The sequence below is a fragment of the Dreissena polymorpha genome, chromosome 3 (assembly GCF_020536995.1).
Source record: "Dreissena polymorpha isolate Duluth1 chromosome 3, UMN_Dpol_1.0, whole genome shotgun sequence".
In the NCBI taxonomy this organism is placed as follows: domain Eukaryota; kingdom Metazoa; phylum Mollusca; class Bivalvia; order Myida; family Dreissenidae; genus Dreissena; species Dreissena polymorpha.
The window spans coordinates 131,007,591-131,027,052 of NC_068357.1; the positions used below are offsets into that span (position 1 = coordinate 131,007,591).

Sequence of the window (19,462 nt, forward strand, 5' to 3'; positions counted from 1 at the left end):
GCCTACCAGCGCTGCACCACACGGCACGTAACGAGCTCATAAGTGCATGTAGTTCCGTGAGCTCATTTGTCCAGAACGGTTTCAAATGACGCCTTTTACGTTTCGTGGGGAAACATGTATTGGCACAATCACGCATACTGCTACACAACACCGAATACAATTCATTTGCATCTCTAGCACTATTTGTATCAACTTTAGATAATTTTTCACACAGAGTGTCACAATATTGCAAAACATGATCACTGTTAGTAGCTTTCCAGTTAATGCATCTTTTTAAATCACTGATATTGTCATCAACATGAATCTCAAAATTAAAGCAACATAAATTTGGTCTATGTCTAGAAACATTTAGACAAACATCATCAGCAATTTCACAATGTGTCACAAAATACAATAATTCAGTTGGTACAAAAACAAAGTCAATCAACGAGGAATATCTATCATCATAGGAAACATATGAATTAGATGGACCAATACATGATTCATGAGTATTAACGGCATACAAATTACAGTCGTAAGCAAATCGACTTAATAACCTGTTTCTAAAGCTTTGTTTAGGAGATATAAAGTCTGCATTGAAATCTCCTAGAAATATTGTTTCACCTTGCTCACAATACGTATTATAAAGGTCATAAAGGTTGTTTAAACATTCACAATATATCTGATTAGAATGATTAACACATGGTAAATAAACTTGAAATATGTAAATGTATTTCCTCGGAGCAATTTGCATTTGCATTCCTGCAACGTAATCACTGTCAATGGTAAGTGGTGTAATCAAGTTGTTGAACTTGTTTTTCCAAATGATAGCCACGCCCCCTTTACCTGTTGCGCGTGAAGACTTTGTATATTCGGTATTACTACAGATAGTAAAATGGTTATAATCAGTTAAAATCGTGTCCATAAAATGAACATTGCACGGCAGTAGCCAGTGTTCTGAAATACCGCAAATGTCGATGTTGCCATCACTTAGTACATTTGATAGGTATGCGGCACTCGACATAATCCCAGTTATGTTCCAAGTCACTATGTTCAACCCTATAAGAGCCATGATAGAATGATTAATCAATTTCACTAGCAAGTCCTTCATATCGATTATGGTAGTATAGTTCACGACGTGTCCAGTCGTCGCGTTCTTTATCGGTCTGTTGTTGCATTACTTTCTTGAATCGTGGCGGAACACTAGATCGTTGCTGTTGGTTTGGGTATCCAGTTGTCCATGCACCACGCTTTGTTGACCTCTTGTCGTCAGATCGACCAGCCGGTTCCCCTACCCGATCACGGTTGTGCTGTATACGCGACTCACGGGGTTTCCATGGGAAACAAGTGACGTATTCGGGCCAAAATTCACCAGACAGCACGATGCCGGTGTCGCCGTTTGCCACTAGAGTCAGTTTCACAAGCACCTGCCTCCGATTTCGTCGTAACGGAAACACACGCACTGATTTCACAGAAAGTCCGTGACTTTCCACTTCCTCTCTAAGCAACCTAGTATTTAGTCTCGAACTAAGTCCAAGTAAGCAAAATCGCTCGACACGGCGACTCTGTACTAGATGAAACTCTTCGTTGCACCAAGCGTCCCCATCGACCGACTTACACTGTCTCGATGAAATCCGGGTTGGAATATACGACGGGGTCAGGGAGGGAATGGGCGGAGAGTGTTCTTCTGACATTGCCGGAATTTCGAAAGCCTTACTCTGTCCATCCGGACAAAGCGAGTTTCATAGATATCGTACGGCTATATTAACTGTGATCTCTACTTTAAACCGCGAACGAAATTACAAATGAATGTGTAGCGGAATATTTATATGCCTTTACACATGCTATACATCGTATGATAATAGGTGAAACTCGTCAAAAGGATGTTTAGTTTCATTTCATGAAAATTATCTTTTTTTACATGAGCCGTGTTGTGCGCGCTATCTGTATCTGGTGTTATCGTTAGGGACTTGAACACGCGCTCGCCTTCCATATGTATTTGCACTTTGTACTTTAAATCTGCTAAGATTGGCTACAGTTGCGCAAGAAGTGTGAGCACATTAACTGATCGCAGTGGTATTTTTTAATACTCAGTTTTAATATTTAAGGTATGTGCAATATTATAAATTGAAGCTTTCTAGTCTGTCTTCTTAAGTAATAAGTACCGTTTTCGTGTGAACAATATTAATGTTAAATGTGTGTGGTTTATTCTCATGACAATTTCATTGCTTCATAATGACATCACAAACTGGTCATTTAAAACGGTTACATATGCAGCATTTTTCAAGCCACAAGGCGGGAGGCAGTAAGAATTGCACTTGTCCGTTCCTTCGATCTTAAAGGGACCTTTTTACGTTTTGGTAAATTGACAAAATTAAAAAAAGTTGTTTCAGATTCGCAAGTTTTCGTTTTAGTTATGATATTTGTGAGGAAACAGTAATAACGAACATTTACCATGCTCTTAAATAGCCATTATATGCATCTTTTACGATTTAAAAAGCTAAAAATTATAAAGCGTTGCAACGCGAAACGATTGAACAATTTGGATAGTTCTGTTGTTTTCGTTATATTTTGTGAAACTACGAGCATTGCTTATATATGTAGTAAAACATCCTTCTGTCATTGTATCAGCCCGGATGGCCGAGTGGTAAAAGTGGTAGATTTTTACTCAAATATTCCAGGGGTCAGTGGTTCGAGCCCTGTTGAAGGAAACTGTTTTTTCCTTTTTAAAATTTTATTCTTGACTTTTTACTGGAGCTTTTTAGATCCAATGTTTACATTTATCAATATTTTAAGCATTTAATGACAAACTTCAAAACATGCCAAAATCTGTGAAAAGGCCCCTTTAAAGAAACGACTGGCTGCGACCAGTGTTGGCAGTACGTTGGCCTTTGTCTGTTTCACCACTTCAGCGAAATGCGTTTTTTATATAACTGATGGATGTTTATCGCTCAAACTTTCATAGTTGATCGATCTTAATGATAAAATGATCGTAAACAAATTAACCAATTTATGCGTAGCGTCTAGAAAAAGGTATTTGCAGACAGCGTAGACTCTGATGAGACGCCGCATGATGCGCTGCTGAGGGTCTGCGCTGTTTGCTTAAAGGAATTTCAGTAAGAAATATTCTAAATATAGAAATAAGTATACTACACATCCTTAATTTTGGACATAAATTGATCCAATTTAGAAGGATGGGAGGGTCCACTAGGCATATATGGGTTAATGTTGCAACAAGTTTTGGCAGAATGGTGTGTACTCGACTCCTCCAGCACTTTTGGGGTACCTATTTCTGACAATATAAAGAAGTGAAACAACAGTTTTACCTGCATACAGATCTATGCAACTGTGTATAGTTGAGTACTGTTTATCACTCTAACTAGGTGACATGCAGTCGAATTTATATAAGTGTGCGTGATACAGACTCATGGTGGCGATAAAACTATGTTGTAAGGCCTATTTCTGTCGTGGTTCAGGTACGTATTCCGTGCAAAAAGAGTTATCCCCGTAAACTCCTTTTGTCAGGGTGGATATGTATAAACTGTATATAATCCTGACAATGTATGTCACAGGTCGTCTTATTTTCATTTGTGTACGTGACATGGTTAAGATAGCGATACAACGATGTGTTTATGTTTATGACTTAACTTTAAAGACTTAAATATTTTAAGTCTTCTAAACATGCTACATCAACATATATTTTTTTCAAACTTCTGCTTTGTATGCGTCATCTGCTACAGTACTCACCCTTAGTAAAATGAACCGTTTTGGGAAGTCGCTGCGGAATAAAATGTTGTGTTTTATTCATGGAATTGTGTCTAACATGTGCTTGAATTGTTTAAACACAGCGTGCATGCATTTATAAATGACTAAGTAGGTTTTGTAGGTTGGTAGCAACACGTTTTCTCCAACCTCCCACCGACAATGATCACCCGTGCCCATTAATTACGAACTTCTACGAACTTTTGACAAATGGATCTTGTTCAACATAGTTGCATTGATAAAAGCAAAGTGTAGTTATGATTATTAAAGTCGTAAATGATTTGATATAATCCATATTTTTGTTCTGTCTTTGTCTATAGATTTAAAATGATTGTTTCTTTGGAATGCTTAAAAACTCGTATACGATTGGGGTTCTCATCACTGATGAACATTATGTATAACAACCAGGACATTATAACAACCAGGTTTGCAAAATAATTGTTAAATAACCTAATGCGTTTTATATATTGGAATATTTAAATTATTTCAAATCTTTCGAACTTGTAAATAAAATTCGATATTGACCTGGGCAAGGCTGCCACCTCAATAGTGTTGCTTTATAGTTATGATATATTTTTATAATCGAAGAGCAAACTCGAGTAAATTCGAAATTTAAGCATCAAGTTACAACCCAAACGCATTCACGTTCTTACCCAATTCCTTTTTTATATAATCACTGTTATACGTTATCACTACTTTTCTAAATAATGCACTCACTCGTTTCTTTTCTTAAATGTTAACTAACATATTCATTATTCAATTAAAATACTTTACTAAATCATCCTTCCCTGCTTTAGTACGGTTCTTTGTCACTGAATTATTCAATTACTAATTATCTACTTCACCCTACTCAGCATTACTTTTTCACTGGCTCATGCTTTTCATCCATGACTCACTTTTATGCTCGTTCAGCAATTCGTAAATCATCAAGCTCTTCTTCACTCACTCCTTCACTCACACATGGACCTTCAAAACTGGATACCTGTGGTAAGAATGGGCGGGGTTCAGAGATACGTGTAGTTCGCACTGTCGTCGAAGATTTAATGTACATTTTTGCTCGTGTATTAACATCTGCTGATGATCGATCGATTAGTTGGCGCCTGAGCGAGAGGGTAGCAACGTATCCCAAATGACCCATCAGATAAAACACAGCAGATTAGTTTTTTAACGACATTTTTGTTCTTAATATACTGTTGTTTATTGTTGGTACTTTGTTAATTTAAACACCGTATGTTTTCACAAAATAAAATCCACATAGTTTCATGAGATACGTTTAGAGACAAGTCTTGTTTCATTACTTTGCGTCGAAGACTTAGAAACTTGCTGCCCACCTATACTTTATAGTCGCCCTTTCGGGAGGACTACAGCTAAAATAGTAAAAATTGTAACTGTGCAATCCCCAAATTTGCCATTCGTCAAATTTTCCCCACTGATAAGTATACAAAAGTTAATTTTAGAAACATGAGTTTAAATGTCAACTACGTTTTATGCGCAGTACAAGCCTTAATTCGACAGCCTCAACCATTGCCTTAAATTGCCAACTATTCCTTCCGTCAAAAGAATGCGCACTAAAGGGGTCGAAACTTTAACCTCTGCTGCAGCACAGCAATCTTGCGCAACCAGCATTATTTTTAGATTATGGCATCAGCCAATCAGAATCAGATTACACACAGGCATAAATCATGTAACGTTGGAGCAATTGATCAACCAATTTTGCATGTTACTACATAACTTATAGATTTTATAGCTTAATTATTATTTTATGAACAACTGCGAAAAAAGGAATGAGAGTTTAATAATAGTTGATCAATTTTAAACAACCATTCTCGTTTTTTTGGTGCCATTGACCTTGCAAAATATTAAAAAACCAATGTCATTAGATCATACAATCATAAAAGGTTTTCAAAAGAACAGTTCTTCAGAAGTATGAACATGTTTTTGTTCTAATCAATTATTTACCGTTTGCAAAATATTCACAATCGTATAAATTAGAGTATTTTTCAAATAACGGAAGTTAAACTTTTACTTGGATCATTTTATTGTCAATCACTCTATTCTGGAGATATAAATCGGAAATTTCTGGCGAATGACGATATCATCAACACATTCCAACGTATGGTACGATAAAATGATGATAAAAACATCAACAGCTGATGAGATATTTGACTATTCAGATGGCATTGCATTTGTTTTACAGTTATTCCTTCATTTTGCATTAGTAACGTTGACATTGCGAGCAAAGGAAAGATCAACAGATTAATTTTTTATTTATTTGAACCAGCCATGTATTATGAATCTGACAAACAAACAAGAGTAAAAACTAACGGAAGTAAACAGTAACATCAGCTTTTTTAAAATGACAAAACACGGTCATTATTTTCTTAGAATACAATATTAAGTAGCTGAAAATAAATTAAAGTTTTAGTAAGGTTACCAGAAACATATTCGCACACATGCGCGGCATTTTGGGAGGGTATCGACAATCTCACAAATAAGAGAAATGTAGTTTTAACTTAAACATTTTAATACAAACACACGAATAACTCTCTTAAAAGCAAATTATACCATACAAGTATTAATTTATATGTAGCGTAGCATTAGAAACACATTAACACCGGCCTATGCGCCGACACGTGTGAGTAAATATATATTTTTAAGAAATACGAAATGTCACGGAAGTTAATTCTCCATCAACATCGTTGTAAATTTTAACAAACAAACCATATGCTAAGCTAGTTTTATCACAACTATGTAAGTATTTGTCATCATACAATGCATAAATAAACAAACATATCACTGAATTACTGTGGTAACAGCCCTAAAAACTAGTTACATTTTGAACTCATGAATATTGGATCATTCACTCGAACTTCACCATATTATATATAAAATCACACACAGATTGGATCGCCGAAGCACTATTCTAATCATGCTTAAGTCGACAAAATTCTAAATAGTTCATATGTTCAAACTTTACATGCGTAAATGGTTGTTCAAATAACAGTATGTTTGATTAGGGAAGTTAAAGTCACACACCTTGAAATGAAGTACATAGCAAATCTACGTATAAATAAGAAACATATTTTATCTCTGCAAATTGGAATATATCTGGTGGTTACAAGGTAGAAATCCGTCTCTTTTGCGCTTTAAAACTAAAAAATAATCGCGTTTGTCGAAATGGACGTAAACGTCTACAAATCCTACTTTCGGTTTTAAAAGCGGTACCGTTAAAAAAAAAATAATGTTACTTGCTAACTAAGCTATAGATTCAAATGTATCGATCTCAATTAGAATATATCTGGTGGTTACAATGAAGAAATCCGTCTTTTTTGCGCTATAAAACTTGAAAATAATCGCGTTTGTTGCAGTTTTTCTAAAGTTATTGTCAGGTCTATATCGTTTCCGTAGAGGTAGCTTACGTCGTCCGTTGTTAAGCTCACATTTGATTGGCTGGCGGGTTCAAGGGCTTATTCTAAAAATAAATGCTGGTCGAGCAGGATTTTCTGCTGCAGCAGAAAAAAATGCTGCACGGGCAGGGATTTTGCTGGTCGAGCAGCATTTTTTCTGCTGAAGCAGAAGTTAAAGTTTCGACGCCTTTGGTGCGCCATATATTCATGCGTGTCTGCTGGCGTTTTTTTTTAATTTGTCCATTTACCAAAACGTGAAAATGGTGAGATGGCCATTAATGGTAGACGATTTTTTCTTTGCAATTAAAATTAGAATATATCTCGTCCAAGTGTGAGGTTTGTGCGCTCAAACGGTTTACAACCTCCGATGCTTTGCTTCGAATGGATTGTTCAAAGGCTTTCAAACCACTTGTAGCAATGATTGAATCACCTGGACTTGATGTCTCCAAAATTCTTACGTCGGTTTTTAAGGATTGGATTAAAGTGTCTTTTCTTTAATTGCAATTAATGTATCAAACATTTGTGAAGCAAACAATATCTAAAGCTTTGAATGAAAGTTAGGGGCAAAGTCCACAACACACATGCTTTTTATTAAAACAATAAACTTTGAAAAAGTAAAATAATTCCATATCATAAGCGACTTAAGAAAGTGTATCTGAAAACCGACTCCAAAATTATCCAGAAATAGGGGCAAGCGGATGCAATTGGAGTTTCAATTTGTTTGTCTTAAAACCAGAACGAAAATATCCTGTTTGGTCAAAGTATTTTTAGATAAAGATAGAGATCATTTATGAGTCTTTATAGCAAGTAAACATTTTAAGTGGTATGTCCAAAATATATCTCATAATAATTGACATCTTCAGGATAAGTTTTTTTTAGATCCGTTTATAAATCATGATATGATAATTTATCCCACCATGTTGTGTTGATAGCGTTAGTGTTTTGTTATCCAAAGTGAACCAAGTGTACATCTGCAATAGTATTTTCGAATTAATCTTACATCTTGGTGTTTAAGTGGCCAAAACAATGTCGGGCAAATATACATATCAAACTTAGTGAGTGACTACAAAGCGGTACCTTCTTATGTTAGCTTCAATCAGATAGACCGTTGTTATTCTTAGATTGCCATAATTGATTGTTAAATATATGAATAGCTGAAATATAACGTGTTATTTCCGACTCTTCCTGATATCCGTAATTTAGATATAAAAAGACAACCGTGTTTTTTTATCGACTGCAGAAGACTTTCTCTTTGAGGGTGAGTGGATATACTTTGAATTTGTTATTGCTTTTTATTGGTGTTTTCATGTAGATATTTGTTCAGTAAACAATTTTTCTGTTTTAAAAGATTTGAGCGCGTTTTCGACAATTTGTTAATTAACCATTCGATTATTGTTATTTTGTATCGGTACTTAAGGGGCTTCGGTTTTTAACCGTTTCCAAAGCAACCTTAGTATCATAAAGAGCGCAGAGACTCATACCGTCCGTTATGGGATTCACAGTTCTAACTGTTTGCAGTGTGGTTACGGTGCCCTTGAAAAATAAAATGTAAATGAACTATTGAAAATCTAAACGCGTTAAGATGTTACAACATTGTAATTATTACACAGTATTTTTGTGTCACTGAGACAAAAGGCTTCAACAATTTTATACATTATAATATATTAAAAATTTATTATTTTATGAAAATATATGTATGACATAGCATAACATTGCACTTGATTTATTATTGTACAGTCGTGCAAATTTGCAGACGTAATGTTGATAAAAAAGAAAAGCGCACGTTGACCTTGTTAAAGGGACTTTTTTGGGTTTTGGTAAATTGACAAAAGTTGTCATGTTGTTGTTGTTGTTGTTATTGTACATCACGTGATTTTTGTGGTGGCAGCGGTTCATGGCCGTGCGCATGCCCAAGGGAAGTAACTGCTGTGAGAAGTTTGGTATAAAACCATACTTTACCGTATTTATCAAACCGAAAATAATTTCATTTCGTTCTATGTCTGCATGTGTTAGGTGAATATCAAATAAGGGCACTTTGTTAGTTCGTTGATCGTTTTCATAGTTCAATATAACACTTAAATATGCGGTTTGCTTTGGATAAGTCCTTATTAATACAATTAAGCTATGTTCAAACGTTTTAAAAAACAATTCCGAAAAAAGATATGTCCATTATTAATTGCTATGTTAACTTTTTACAATTCGTATTTAGTTTCCTAATATATCTTTTCAGCGACAGTTCTGCGGGAAAATGATGACCCTGTGTAGGGCGACGTTAGTTGTGTTGATATGTTCATCGATAGGCGTTTCTGGTCAAGGTAAACGTTGTGCTGCAATTTAAAATTGGCTTGTCGAGGGCTATTACGGTATAACTTTTTAAAAAAAATAACGATATATTTTAAGAAGAATTTAAATTGTTACTATATCTGTAGATCTCGTTTTTAAAGGTGCATAGTAACCTTTATGTTTTTTATTAGAACGATTTGTCGCATGGACAACTTTCGTTGGCACTGGAAAATAAGTAGACATTCTACAATTGCTCATGAAGTTCCGCGGTACGCATTATACTAGTGATATGTGTGCTGTAGTGTAGTAAATAAACAAGTAAACTATCATTATCGAGACGGTTTTGTACGGAATCCGGATAGTGCCATCTATAATCTCGCACTCTTGCATCAAGGGCGACACTAGACACACGAAGCGATACTTGATATCTTTCTTGACAGTCGCGGCGACGCACGATATTTTTCTTGAAGTCGCGGCGATACTTGATATTTTTTTGACAGTCGCGGCGACGCACGATATATTTAACACGATATATCGCCCTTGTGTTGGTAACCAAAAGGCGATATATCGTGTTTAATATATCGTGCGTCGCCGGGACTGTCAAGAAAAAATATCAAGTATCGCCACAAATTTCAAGAAAAATATAAAGTATCGCTTCGTGTGTCTAGTGTCGCCATTGATGAAAGAAGTGCGAGATTATAGATCCGGATTCCGTAGTTTTATGTAGGCGCTAGTTCAAATCATCATTGAAGAGTAAAATAAAAAATGTTGGGGGTACTGAATTATTTTTTTCTTGGTGATTTTTAAATAATTGTAACCAAACTTATGTGTACATAGAAAGAGACATACTACTATTCCCAATACAAGTATTAATGAATTCGGTAGTTATAACGTCGATATGCCCTTAACAAATGATGCAAGACGTTCACTAGTGCTGGTATTTGATTTACATGTATAGTTGTATTTATAAAAAAAACTATTATATCATCAGTCTATATTGAGGCACGTCAATCTTATGTTTAAAATAGAAATTAAAAATGTTATGTATTCGCCATATTTTACACAATTAAAGCTATGTTTTATAAAAATGTTCACCTCATTTATTATTTTTTAATAATAATTGATAATAATAATATACAAATACAGTTAATCCGCCATGGGATTTTGTTTATAATTTTATTTTTGGTCGCTTATAACTTATTTATCGAATCAAAACGAGAAAGAAATCTATAAATACATAACTTCTTCAAAAAGAGTCTTCAAATCACATTTTGTCATGGTTACTAATGCAATCAATACGACACAAACTGCATTTTTTTCCGTTTTTCTACAGAAAATTGCGTAGATCTTCTGAACGCGGCAAATGGAGGTTTGTCTAGTGGACCGTACATTGTCTACAACGGGGGCAAATGCATTAACGTCTACTGCCAATTCAATCACGGTCACGTGTTGACGTTCCTTTCGCCCATGACGTCAGGGTGCGTGGACATGTCTCGTCTCTACAACAACAAAACCGTTGCAATCGTATACCACATTCGAGCGGACGCCAAACAACACATCGCTACACTTAAACAGCTCGGCAAGTTTTCCAACGTTCCCCTGTCTGTCCAGTTTAACGCAAATGTCGAATATCAGGGGCCAATAAATTCAGCAATGGCGCCGTATGTATTTGTCGGCTTCATACCAAAACATATGACGAAGTTACACGACATACAGGGTTGGAACGTCAACGGCAAGGACTTCACGTTCGTAAACTGCGACGCCAATCCGAACAGTTACTTTGCCGCATTGTTCAATGCCTACCACAAGGGCTATACAAATTACGTCGGGTACTACAACAAGCTTATGTTTGCTTGGTACGATCTGTCAACAGCCGTTCCCACCCATGAGTACCTTCCTAGAAACTTCTTCACTCCTTTCTTTGAAATCCACCACGGTGGCTGCGGAGGGTTCAGCAGGGGAACCAATGTACCTGATATTCAAGGCGTGGCTGTTGGTGTTAGATCAGGTAATAGTTTGAAATGCAGCTCGTATATGCGAGAATAGACCATTAACAGGTGACCAATTATTAAATAAAATAACTTTACTTGTTGTATAAAAAAATAAATGTATTGCAATTATTGGAATATTTGAAGAAAACAACAACAACAGCATTACTGTTGGGGCTGTGTGTTCGCTTAAAAGGTTGATAAGCGAAGTAAAACAGTATAGTTTATGTCATCAAAGTTTTTTTATTTTTAGAGATCACATGTGCTAACCCCATACCCGTTCAGCATGCTTCATTGTCTTTCCCGGGCTTGAGTCCCGGAAACTCTGTGACGTACACATGTGAGCCGGGATACATCATTGTCTCCGGCGACGCTGTGCGCACGTGCCACGGGCTCGGTGGATGGACTGGGACCAAACCTAAATGTCAAGGTCGGTATAGACGGTAATGGGTCATATTTAAAGATTATTGCTTTGCTGATGTGTATTTGTAAAATAGAACAAAACCTACTAAAATTACTCGTAAAACATTTCAATTAATAGGTTATTCAAAATTTCTTTTTTTCATATCATTTTGTAATAACGTGATTGTTAAATTGATGATTTGTCAAGACTGTATCATCAGATTGAACATTGACTAAAGATGTGTTGAATCTGTCAAAATTGCATGTCAGAACTGTCTGTATGTTGTTTCTTATCTTTGCAAAACATTATCATTGTTCATGTCAACCAGTCGCCATATAATTAATGGCTACGCACACTTAGATTTCCATCAAATTATGATACATAATAATAATACTCGACTCAATTATATAATAATTGTTGTTTGATAAAATATCGGCGATAACGCAGTTAGCGATTGGCTTATCAGTTATGTTTCATTGACAGAATGCGAGTTGTCAATTTCTATGACGTGGTTACCCAATTAGAGAATGAATCACGAGAGAGCAAATTCGTTGAATTGATTTCCCCCGCAAAAATTAATTTGTTCATAGATGGGTGCAGATGGTTGAACATTGCAATAAGAGTAAAATATCAAAGTGTAGTGTAATTGTTTTTATGAATTGCAATTGCCCAACTGGATATCTATACACCCATGAAGTTTCATGTTGAAATCGTGTATAAAATCTAAGGTATAGTCATGAACATTTACATCATACAAAAACAACGAAGGTCGAACACTCTTATTAAAGAAAGTGTAGGGTTATGGTTCTTGTACATGCCAATTCTCCTTATTGATATAAATACATCCATACATCATGTTGCAATCTTATATTGCTTCTGATATATAGCCCTGAATAGTGTGTGGCAGTGGAACATCATACCAAATCAACAAAGGGCAATAACTCTTATACTTGAAAATGAACGGCTAAAGGTTTTGTGCATGGAGATACCTTTATATATATATATATATATATATATATATATATATATATATATATATATATATATATATATATATATTAGGGATGTCAACGAATATCCGAATATCCGAATATTCGGTCCCGGACCGAATATTCGGATACTATTTTCCGAATCGAATATTCGGAAGAAAAAAATAAAAAAATCGAGTAATTTCAAAGACTTTGTATTCGTGAAATTTGCTTCAAACATTGTACAAAAAGTCGTTCCTCGTGTCATAATGTTTAGTCCGGATAATTCGTCGCTATGGTGATGACAGTATACCGGTCATAAATCCCGCTAATTGCCTAACAAAGACAGTCACTTTGTGTCAAAATTATGATAGGTTCTAATCGCATCGGCAATCAAAACACCGACCTGCACTTGATCCAATGACTCGAATTACATTTAAAATTATCAAAGATTAAATGAGTAAAGGAAAAGCCGACTTGGTGTGAAAAAACAAATAAGACCGTATGGCAATTAAAACACCGACCCGTCTTGATCTAATAACTCGAATTACATTTAACATGATAAAAGATTAAATAAGTAAAGGAAGTGCCGACTTGGTGTGAAAAACAAAAAAAGATCGTATGATTATAATCACGTTGTCCAATCAAAAAAGCTTTTAGAAAATAATTTACTCAACCTCTAACCGAGCAAGAGAATTCTGACGAACTTCAGAGATATTTGCTTGTGAAAATGGAGCCAACTGCTAAACCTCTTAAGTGGTGGAAACGTCGCGAGAGCGGATTTCCGAAAGTCGCGTATGTTGCTAGGAGTGTTCTATATGTACCTGCAACTTCTATGCCATCTGAGCGCATATTCTCAACCACTGGATTGCTCATCAATAAACTAAGAAATAGACTCGCCAGTGATCTGGTCGACGCAATCGTGTTTTTAAATAAGAACAATGTTCATGTGCCCAGAGACGCCGATCCGAGTGACTTTTAAATGTGGCAACGGTGTTTTGTTTGCATGTGTTCGCTATGTAAATAATACGTTTAAGTTCAGTTCAAATTATTTATAGATCTAACTGTTTTGTCATGTAATTATTTTGTCGTCATGTAAATATTATGTTTCTCGTTCTATTGTTGATGTACAATATTATATATATATACATATACACCCTATGAGGTCTCATGTTGAAATCGTACACAGTTTCTGAGATATAGCCCTGTTTATGACAGACGGACGGACTGACGGCATAACGGACGGATTTTGCCTAAACTATTTGTATCCGCCATTGGTGAGGGATACAAACATAAGTTTACCGTCAAACGTTTTATCTTGCTCAGATAAAGGACCTTTAAACCATTTATGCCTATCGTCCAGAAAAAAGGCCTAGGCAAACAGCGTAGACCCAGATGTGACGCCGCATAATGCGGCGTCTCATCAGGGTCTGCGCTGTTTGCTTAAAGGAATTTCTGTAATAAATATTCTAAATATAAAAATACTAGACATCCCTAATTTTGGAAATAAATTGATCCAATTTACAAGGATGGGAGAGTCCACTAGGCATAAATGGGTTAAACCAATACACTCTGTTTCAGTGCAGAACTGTGTGACTATGCAAAACAATGCTGCTGGAAAACTGAAGAGTGGGCTTTACCAAATCAACCGCGGAGGAATGAACTTTCACATTTATTGTAACTATGGAAACGGCGACGGATACGTCTACGTTTCACCCTCGGTTCCGGGCGACGTTGACCTGAACATGGCGTCCCTGTCTGACGATAGCAGCCTCGTTAAAGTCATCCACAGACGTCATGATGGCAAACAGTATGAGGCGACAATTCAACAGATTACTGCCTTCAACACATTACCAGTCTCCGTTCAGTTTAACAAGCATGACGGCTATAAAGGCATACTCAACGCAGCCATGGGTCCATACGTGTTCACTGGATTCATACCTCTGTCTCACAACGTGAAGGGTGGCGTACAGGGCTGGAAGGTTAACGGAAAAGAGTTCACGTTCACAAACTGCGACGGCAATCCAAACAGCTACTTCGCGGTGCTGTTCAATGCCAAAAAGGCCGCCTACACATCTTATAAAGGTTGGAGGAATAACCTGATGTACGCTTGGTATGATCTTTCGACTCCGGTTCCGGTCAGCGACTCACTTCCGGCGGCCATGTTTTCGAAAGATTATGAGATCCATCACGGCGGTTGTGGAGGGTACAGCATTGGAACAACTGTAAGCGACGTTACAGGAGTCATGATTGGTCAGCGATTCAGTAAGTGCGATAATTTATATAATGTTTTACATTTACTTTGTGTATTTGAGTTATTACAATCATTTGGTTATCCTCCATAATTTCATTTATATGTGAAAGCACTGTGCCAATGTGTTTTATCTAGTAATTAAGTTTAAAATATCTAATATTAAGAATATAAATCGATTGTTTCGTCTTATTATATGAGTCACTTACATTTTAAGGAACTGCTCTAACATTATCCTAATATGCATGACAAAGAGAACTATGTATAATTTTAGTTACTTGCTTTGTTTGTTGGTTTCTTTATCTTTGTTAATATGTATTGATAGAATATATTAAATGAGATATTTATTCACACTTTGCAAGAACACTAAACCATGACTGCTGCAGCCGGATTAACATGTGTTTGAAATACATAAATCAAACACCGTTTGATTGGTTTGCAGTTATCACATGCTCGGAGCCCGATGACGTCAGAGACGCTACAAAGACGTTTGACGACGTCAAGCCAGGTTCCATTGTGACGTTCATCTGCAACCCTGGATACACGAGCTCCGGGGATCTTGTGCGCACGTGCACGTCGACCGGTGGCTGGTCTGGTGTACAGCCAACATGCACACGTTTAATTCAAATGCCGTTGTCTGCCTTTGAATTGCTCGCCAACATAACACCATATTAGCATAATTTACACGCTTGAAGCATACATCAATTTTCAATTGGTGTTAGTTTATTTTACGGAAGCAAAATTAATGCCGCGAGCCACCTCGACAAAACATTTCATTTTAATTTCTTTAATGTAATGTTAGTCAGCTACGCCAATAAACGGCATCCTTTAAAAAAAATATGTCTCCAAATAGCAAACTTTGGCGGTTGTTTTACATAAATCCGGTTCAAAATCCCTATATGGATAAATAGGAGTATCAAGTCAACAGTTCTTTGTATCACACACTAAAAAACACATATGAGAGCGTAAAAATTTGGCCAATAACAAATGCCGGATGTAAACCAGTTGAATTTATCATCGGATATTTTGCTAATTAATGCATGCATGTGTAAAATTAATATGTGTTGTTGTTTGCTTGTGTTTATGTCCATAAACTTGGAACGCATCTTTTTTTTAAAGATTTGAATGACAATTTGACAATTTTATTCGTATCCGAAATGTTCTTCTATCTTGCATTTTACAAGTCATATTGTCATAAACGTAAACCGTCACTTGACTGTACTGGACTTTGGAAACACGCTTATAGTAAAATGTAACATATTCGTGTGTGAATCATTTTTTATAATCGTCAACGTTTGTATTGGACCTCCATTGTCAGAAAAATACTTGTACTTGTATATTGTTTTATTGTTAGCGCTATGAGATTGAAATACATGACTTTCTCGGATAGGTTTGCATACTTCTCGGATAGGTGTGAAGACTTCTCGGATAGGTGTGCAGACTTCTCGGATAGGTGTGCAGATTTCTCGTATAGGTTTGCAGACTTCTCGTATAGGTTTGCAGACTTCTCGTATAGGTTTGCAGACTTCTCGGATAGGTGTGCATACTTCTCGGATAGGTGTGCAGACTTCTCGGATAGGTGTGCAGACTTCTCGGATAGGTGTGCAGACTTCTCGGATAGGTGTGCATACTTCTCGGATAGGTGTGCAGACTTCTCGGATAGGTGTGAAGTATTCTCGGATAGGTGTGAAGACTTCTCGGATAGTGTGTACACTTCTCGGATAGGTGTGCAGACTTCTCGGATAGGTGTGCAGACTTCTCGGATAGGTTTGCAGACTTCTCGGATAGGTGTGTAGACTTCTCGGATAGGTGTGCAGACTTCTCGGATAAGTGTGCAGACTTCTCGGATAGGTGTGAAGTCTTCTCGGATCGGTGTGAAGATTTCTCGGATAGGTGTGCAGACTTCTCGGATAGGTGTGCAGACTTCTCGGATAGTTATGCGAATAGGTATGCAGACTTCTCGTATATGTTTGCAGACTTCTCGGATAGGTGTGCAGACTTCTCGGATAGTTATGCGAATAGGTGTGCAGACTTCTCGGATAGGTGTGCAGACTTCTCGGATAGGTGTGCGAATCACTTTAGGATTTATCAGAAAATTATACTGAACCCTTCCATTTTCTGCAGGAATATACATGCAATCATATTATACTCGAAAAAATCATTGTTCTTTGATAACCTGCATTCGGAGAATCAATTGTTATTAAGGTGTATAGCAATCTTATTTAAAATCTTCTCCACGTTGCGGCTTTTATAATATCTGCCTTACAGCGATTAAAAATGAGTGAATGCCAGGATTTTAATTAAATAAGATTCGGGGTTAAATTGCATGTTATTGTATCATTGCAATTATTTCAAGTAAGCGAATTATTTTATTCTTCAATAAGCAATGATATACAACATTTTATAGGCTAAACATGCTTGGGCACTTTTATAGCATACATTTGCAGAATCTGTTTTAAGCTTTAATATAGTAAGTGTTTGAACAGAGAGTCCCATTCAATTTTTTATTTATTTATTATCTATGAAGGGTTAACAAGAAAAATACGACGTTAATGTTGGGTTTTGATGATGAAATATATTAAAACATCTTTTTAAGTGATCAAAGAGAATTGTGGTTACTATTGCGCTTGCTTTAAATTGACAAGTTTAAAGATTTTGCTGAACACAGCTTTTTGAATCCTGTATATGAATTATTGTAAATGTCGTGAATAATTGTGATTATACTAACCACATTCGTAAAGCTTATAGAATGATTCTTATGAATTATGTATATCTTGTTGATGTATTAAACACATAGAGAATCTAATAAAGTGCACGTGTCTTATTATAATACTATACCATATTGTGCATGAAAATGTTAGCATACGCAGAACGATATTTCTTTTGTCGCCCAAGCAGATGCCATAGCGTTTTATGGACACTTTCCAGACGCCCCCCCCCCCCACACACACACACACCCCGGCATTGATACCGCATAAAAGAAAGCGTAAGATAACGAAGCTGTCGACAGAGTTTTACGTAAATTTAAGTACTTTTAAACATTCTATTATCAATTATAAAATATACGACGATTTGGCGATAGTATATGGTACAACAATAGGGAACACCAATTACTTTATGATCAAATACGAACAAATGCTCATACTGTAATATTTTAATAATTGTTTTAAATGTATCACACATCCTTAGTGTAAAGCGCTCTGGTACTTACAATGTGCGAAATAAAACGAAATATGAGAATAAAAATCTTGAGCTTTAAAACTGAGAGTATGGCATTGCTATCCGCTAACCATTTCTATATTAGATACATTAGTAAATGCTGACCACTCCATTTACATCGCGGCAAAACGCAATGTTGCATCCCCATATTTTATAAATAAGCCAATACAGAATGTGAATTTATTCACGAGGGCCTTATGTTGGGGAATTTTGCATTAGATATACGTACAACCTGGATTAGACCGATATGCCAAAACGTAACGCCGTCAATCTATTTATTTAACAACTTCATATTGTTCAAAAATGCATGAATCGAGAATCAGAACTTTCTGAGCCAAGACGGAATACACATTTTAACTTTAAAAAGTTATTTTTCGATATACATCCTAACCATTGTTGCTGTTTCAATACATATTTATTCTATGTCAGAATATATTTTGAAATATGGTATCATAAAGTAATCTTTTTAAAAATTGTTCAAGGTTTAGTAGCCGTGCCGCTGCCATCATATATCGAGCGACCCACCAGATTAACTCGTCACATGCACCCCCTCTCTTTCAGACAGATCCATACCACTGCAAATTATTATAAGTTTTCATTTTTCCCAAGTGCTATTGTGATGTGGAACAACCTCCCTGCCACTACAGTATTACATCCTGATCTTGAAGGGTTTAAGCGGTCCTGCTTTCCCCTTCTGCCCCTTGAACTCCGAGAGACATGTTTTTATCAGCTTTAACTTTAAATCACTTCACCATGCATTATTAATCGAACATACTTTTATCTTTCTCACTTATTCACTGTTTACACTTTTATCTTGCACTGACTGTGCACCTGTCAATAATACCCGCAAGGGGAGTTAGACAGTATATATAGATAGATAGATAGATAGATAGATAGATAGATAGATAGATAGATAGATAGATAGATAGATAGATAGATAGATAGATAGATAGATAGATAGTAGATAGATAGATAGATAGATAGATAGATAGATAGATAGATAGATAGATAGATAGATAGATAGATAGATAGATAGATAGATAGATAGATAGATAGATAGATAGATAGATAGATAGATAGATAGATAGATAGATAGATAGATAGATAGATAGATAGATAGATAGATAGATAGATAGATAGATAGATAGATAGATAGATAGATAGATAGATAGATAGATAGATAGATAGATAGATAGATAGAT

The 19,462-nt window shown here is 36.0% G+C and overlaps 1 protein-coding gene across 3 annotated transcripts; it reads left to right on the plus strand.

The window, feature by feature from the left end:
• Positions 1 to 1,932: 1,932 nt before the first annotated feature.
• LOC127871471 (uncharacterized) lies at positions 1,933 to 16,428 on the plus strand. 3 transcript variants are annotated; one of them, XM_052414426.1, is made up of 7 exons: positions 1,998 to 2,087; positions 3,363 to 3,455; positions 9,379 to 9,463; positions 10,765 to 11,439; positions 11,673 to 11,849; positions 14,372 to 15,055; positions 15,484 to 16,428. In XM_052414426.1, exons 3-7 carry the CDS (start codon positions 9,397 to 9,399, stop codon positions 15,714 to 15,716), a joined length of 1,836 nt encoding a protein of 611 aa, XP_052270386.1. In that variant the 5' UTR covers positions 1,998 to 2,087; positions 3,363 to 3,455; positions 9,379 to 9,396; the 3' UTR covers positions 15,717 to 16,428. The 3 variants fall into 3 exon arrangements, with proteins under 3 accessions (XP_052270384.1, XP_052270386.1, XP_052270385.1); XM_052414424.1 differs by lacking the exon at positions 3,363 to 3,455 and having other exon boundaries at positions 1,933 to 2,087; XM_052414425.1 differs by lacking the exons at positions 1,998 to 2,087; positions 3,363 to 3,455 and adding an exon at positions 8,338 to 8,406.
• Positions 16,429 to 19,462: the final 3,034 nt, after the last annotated feature.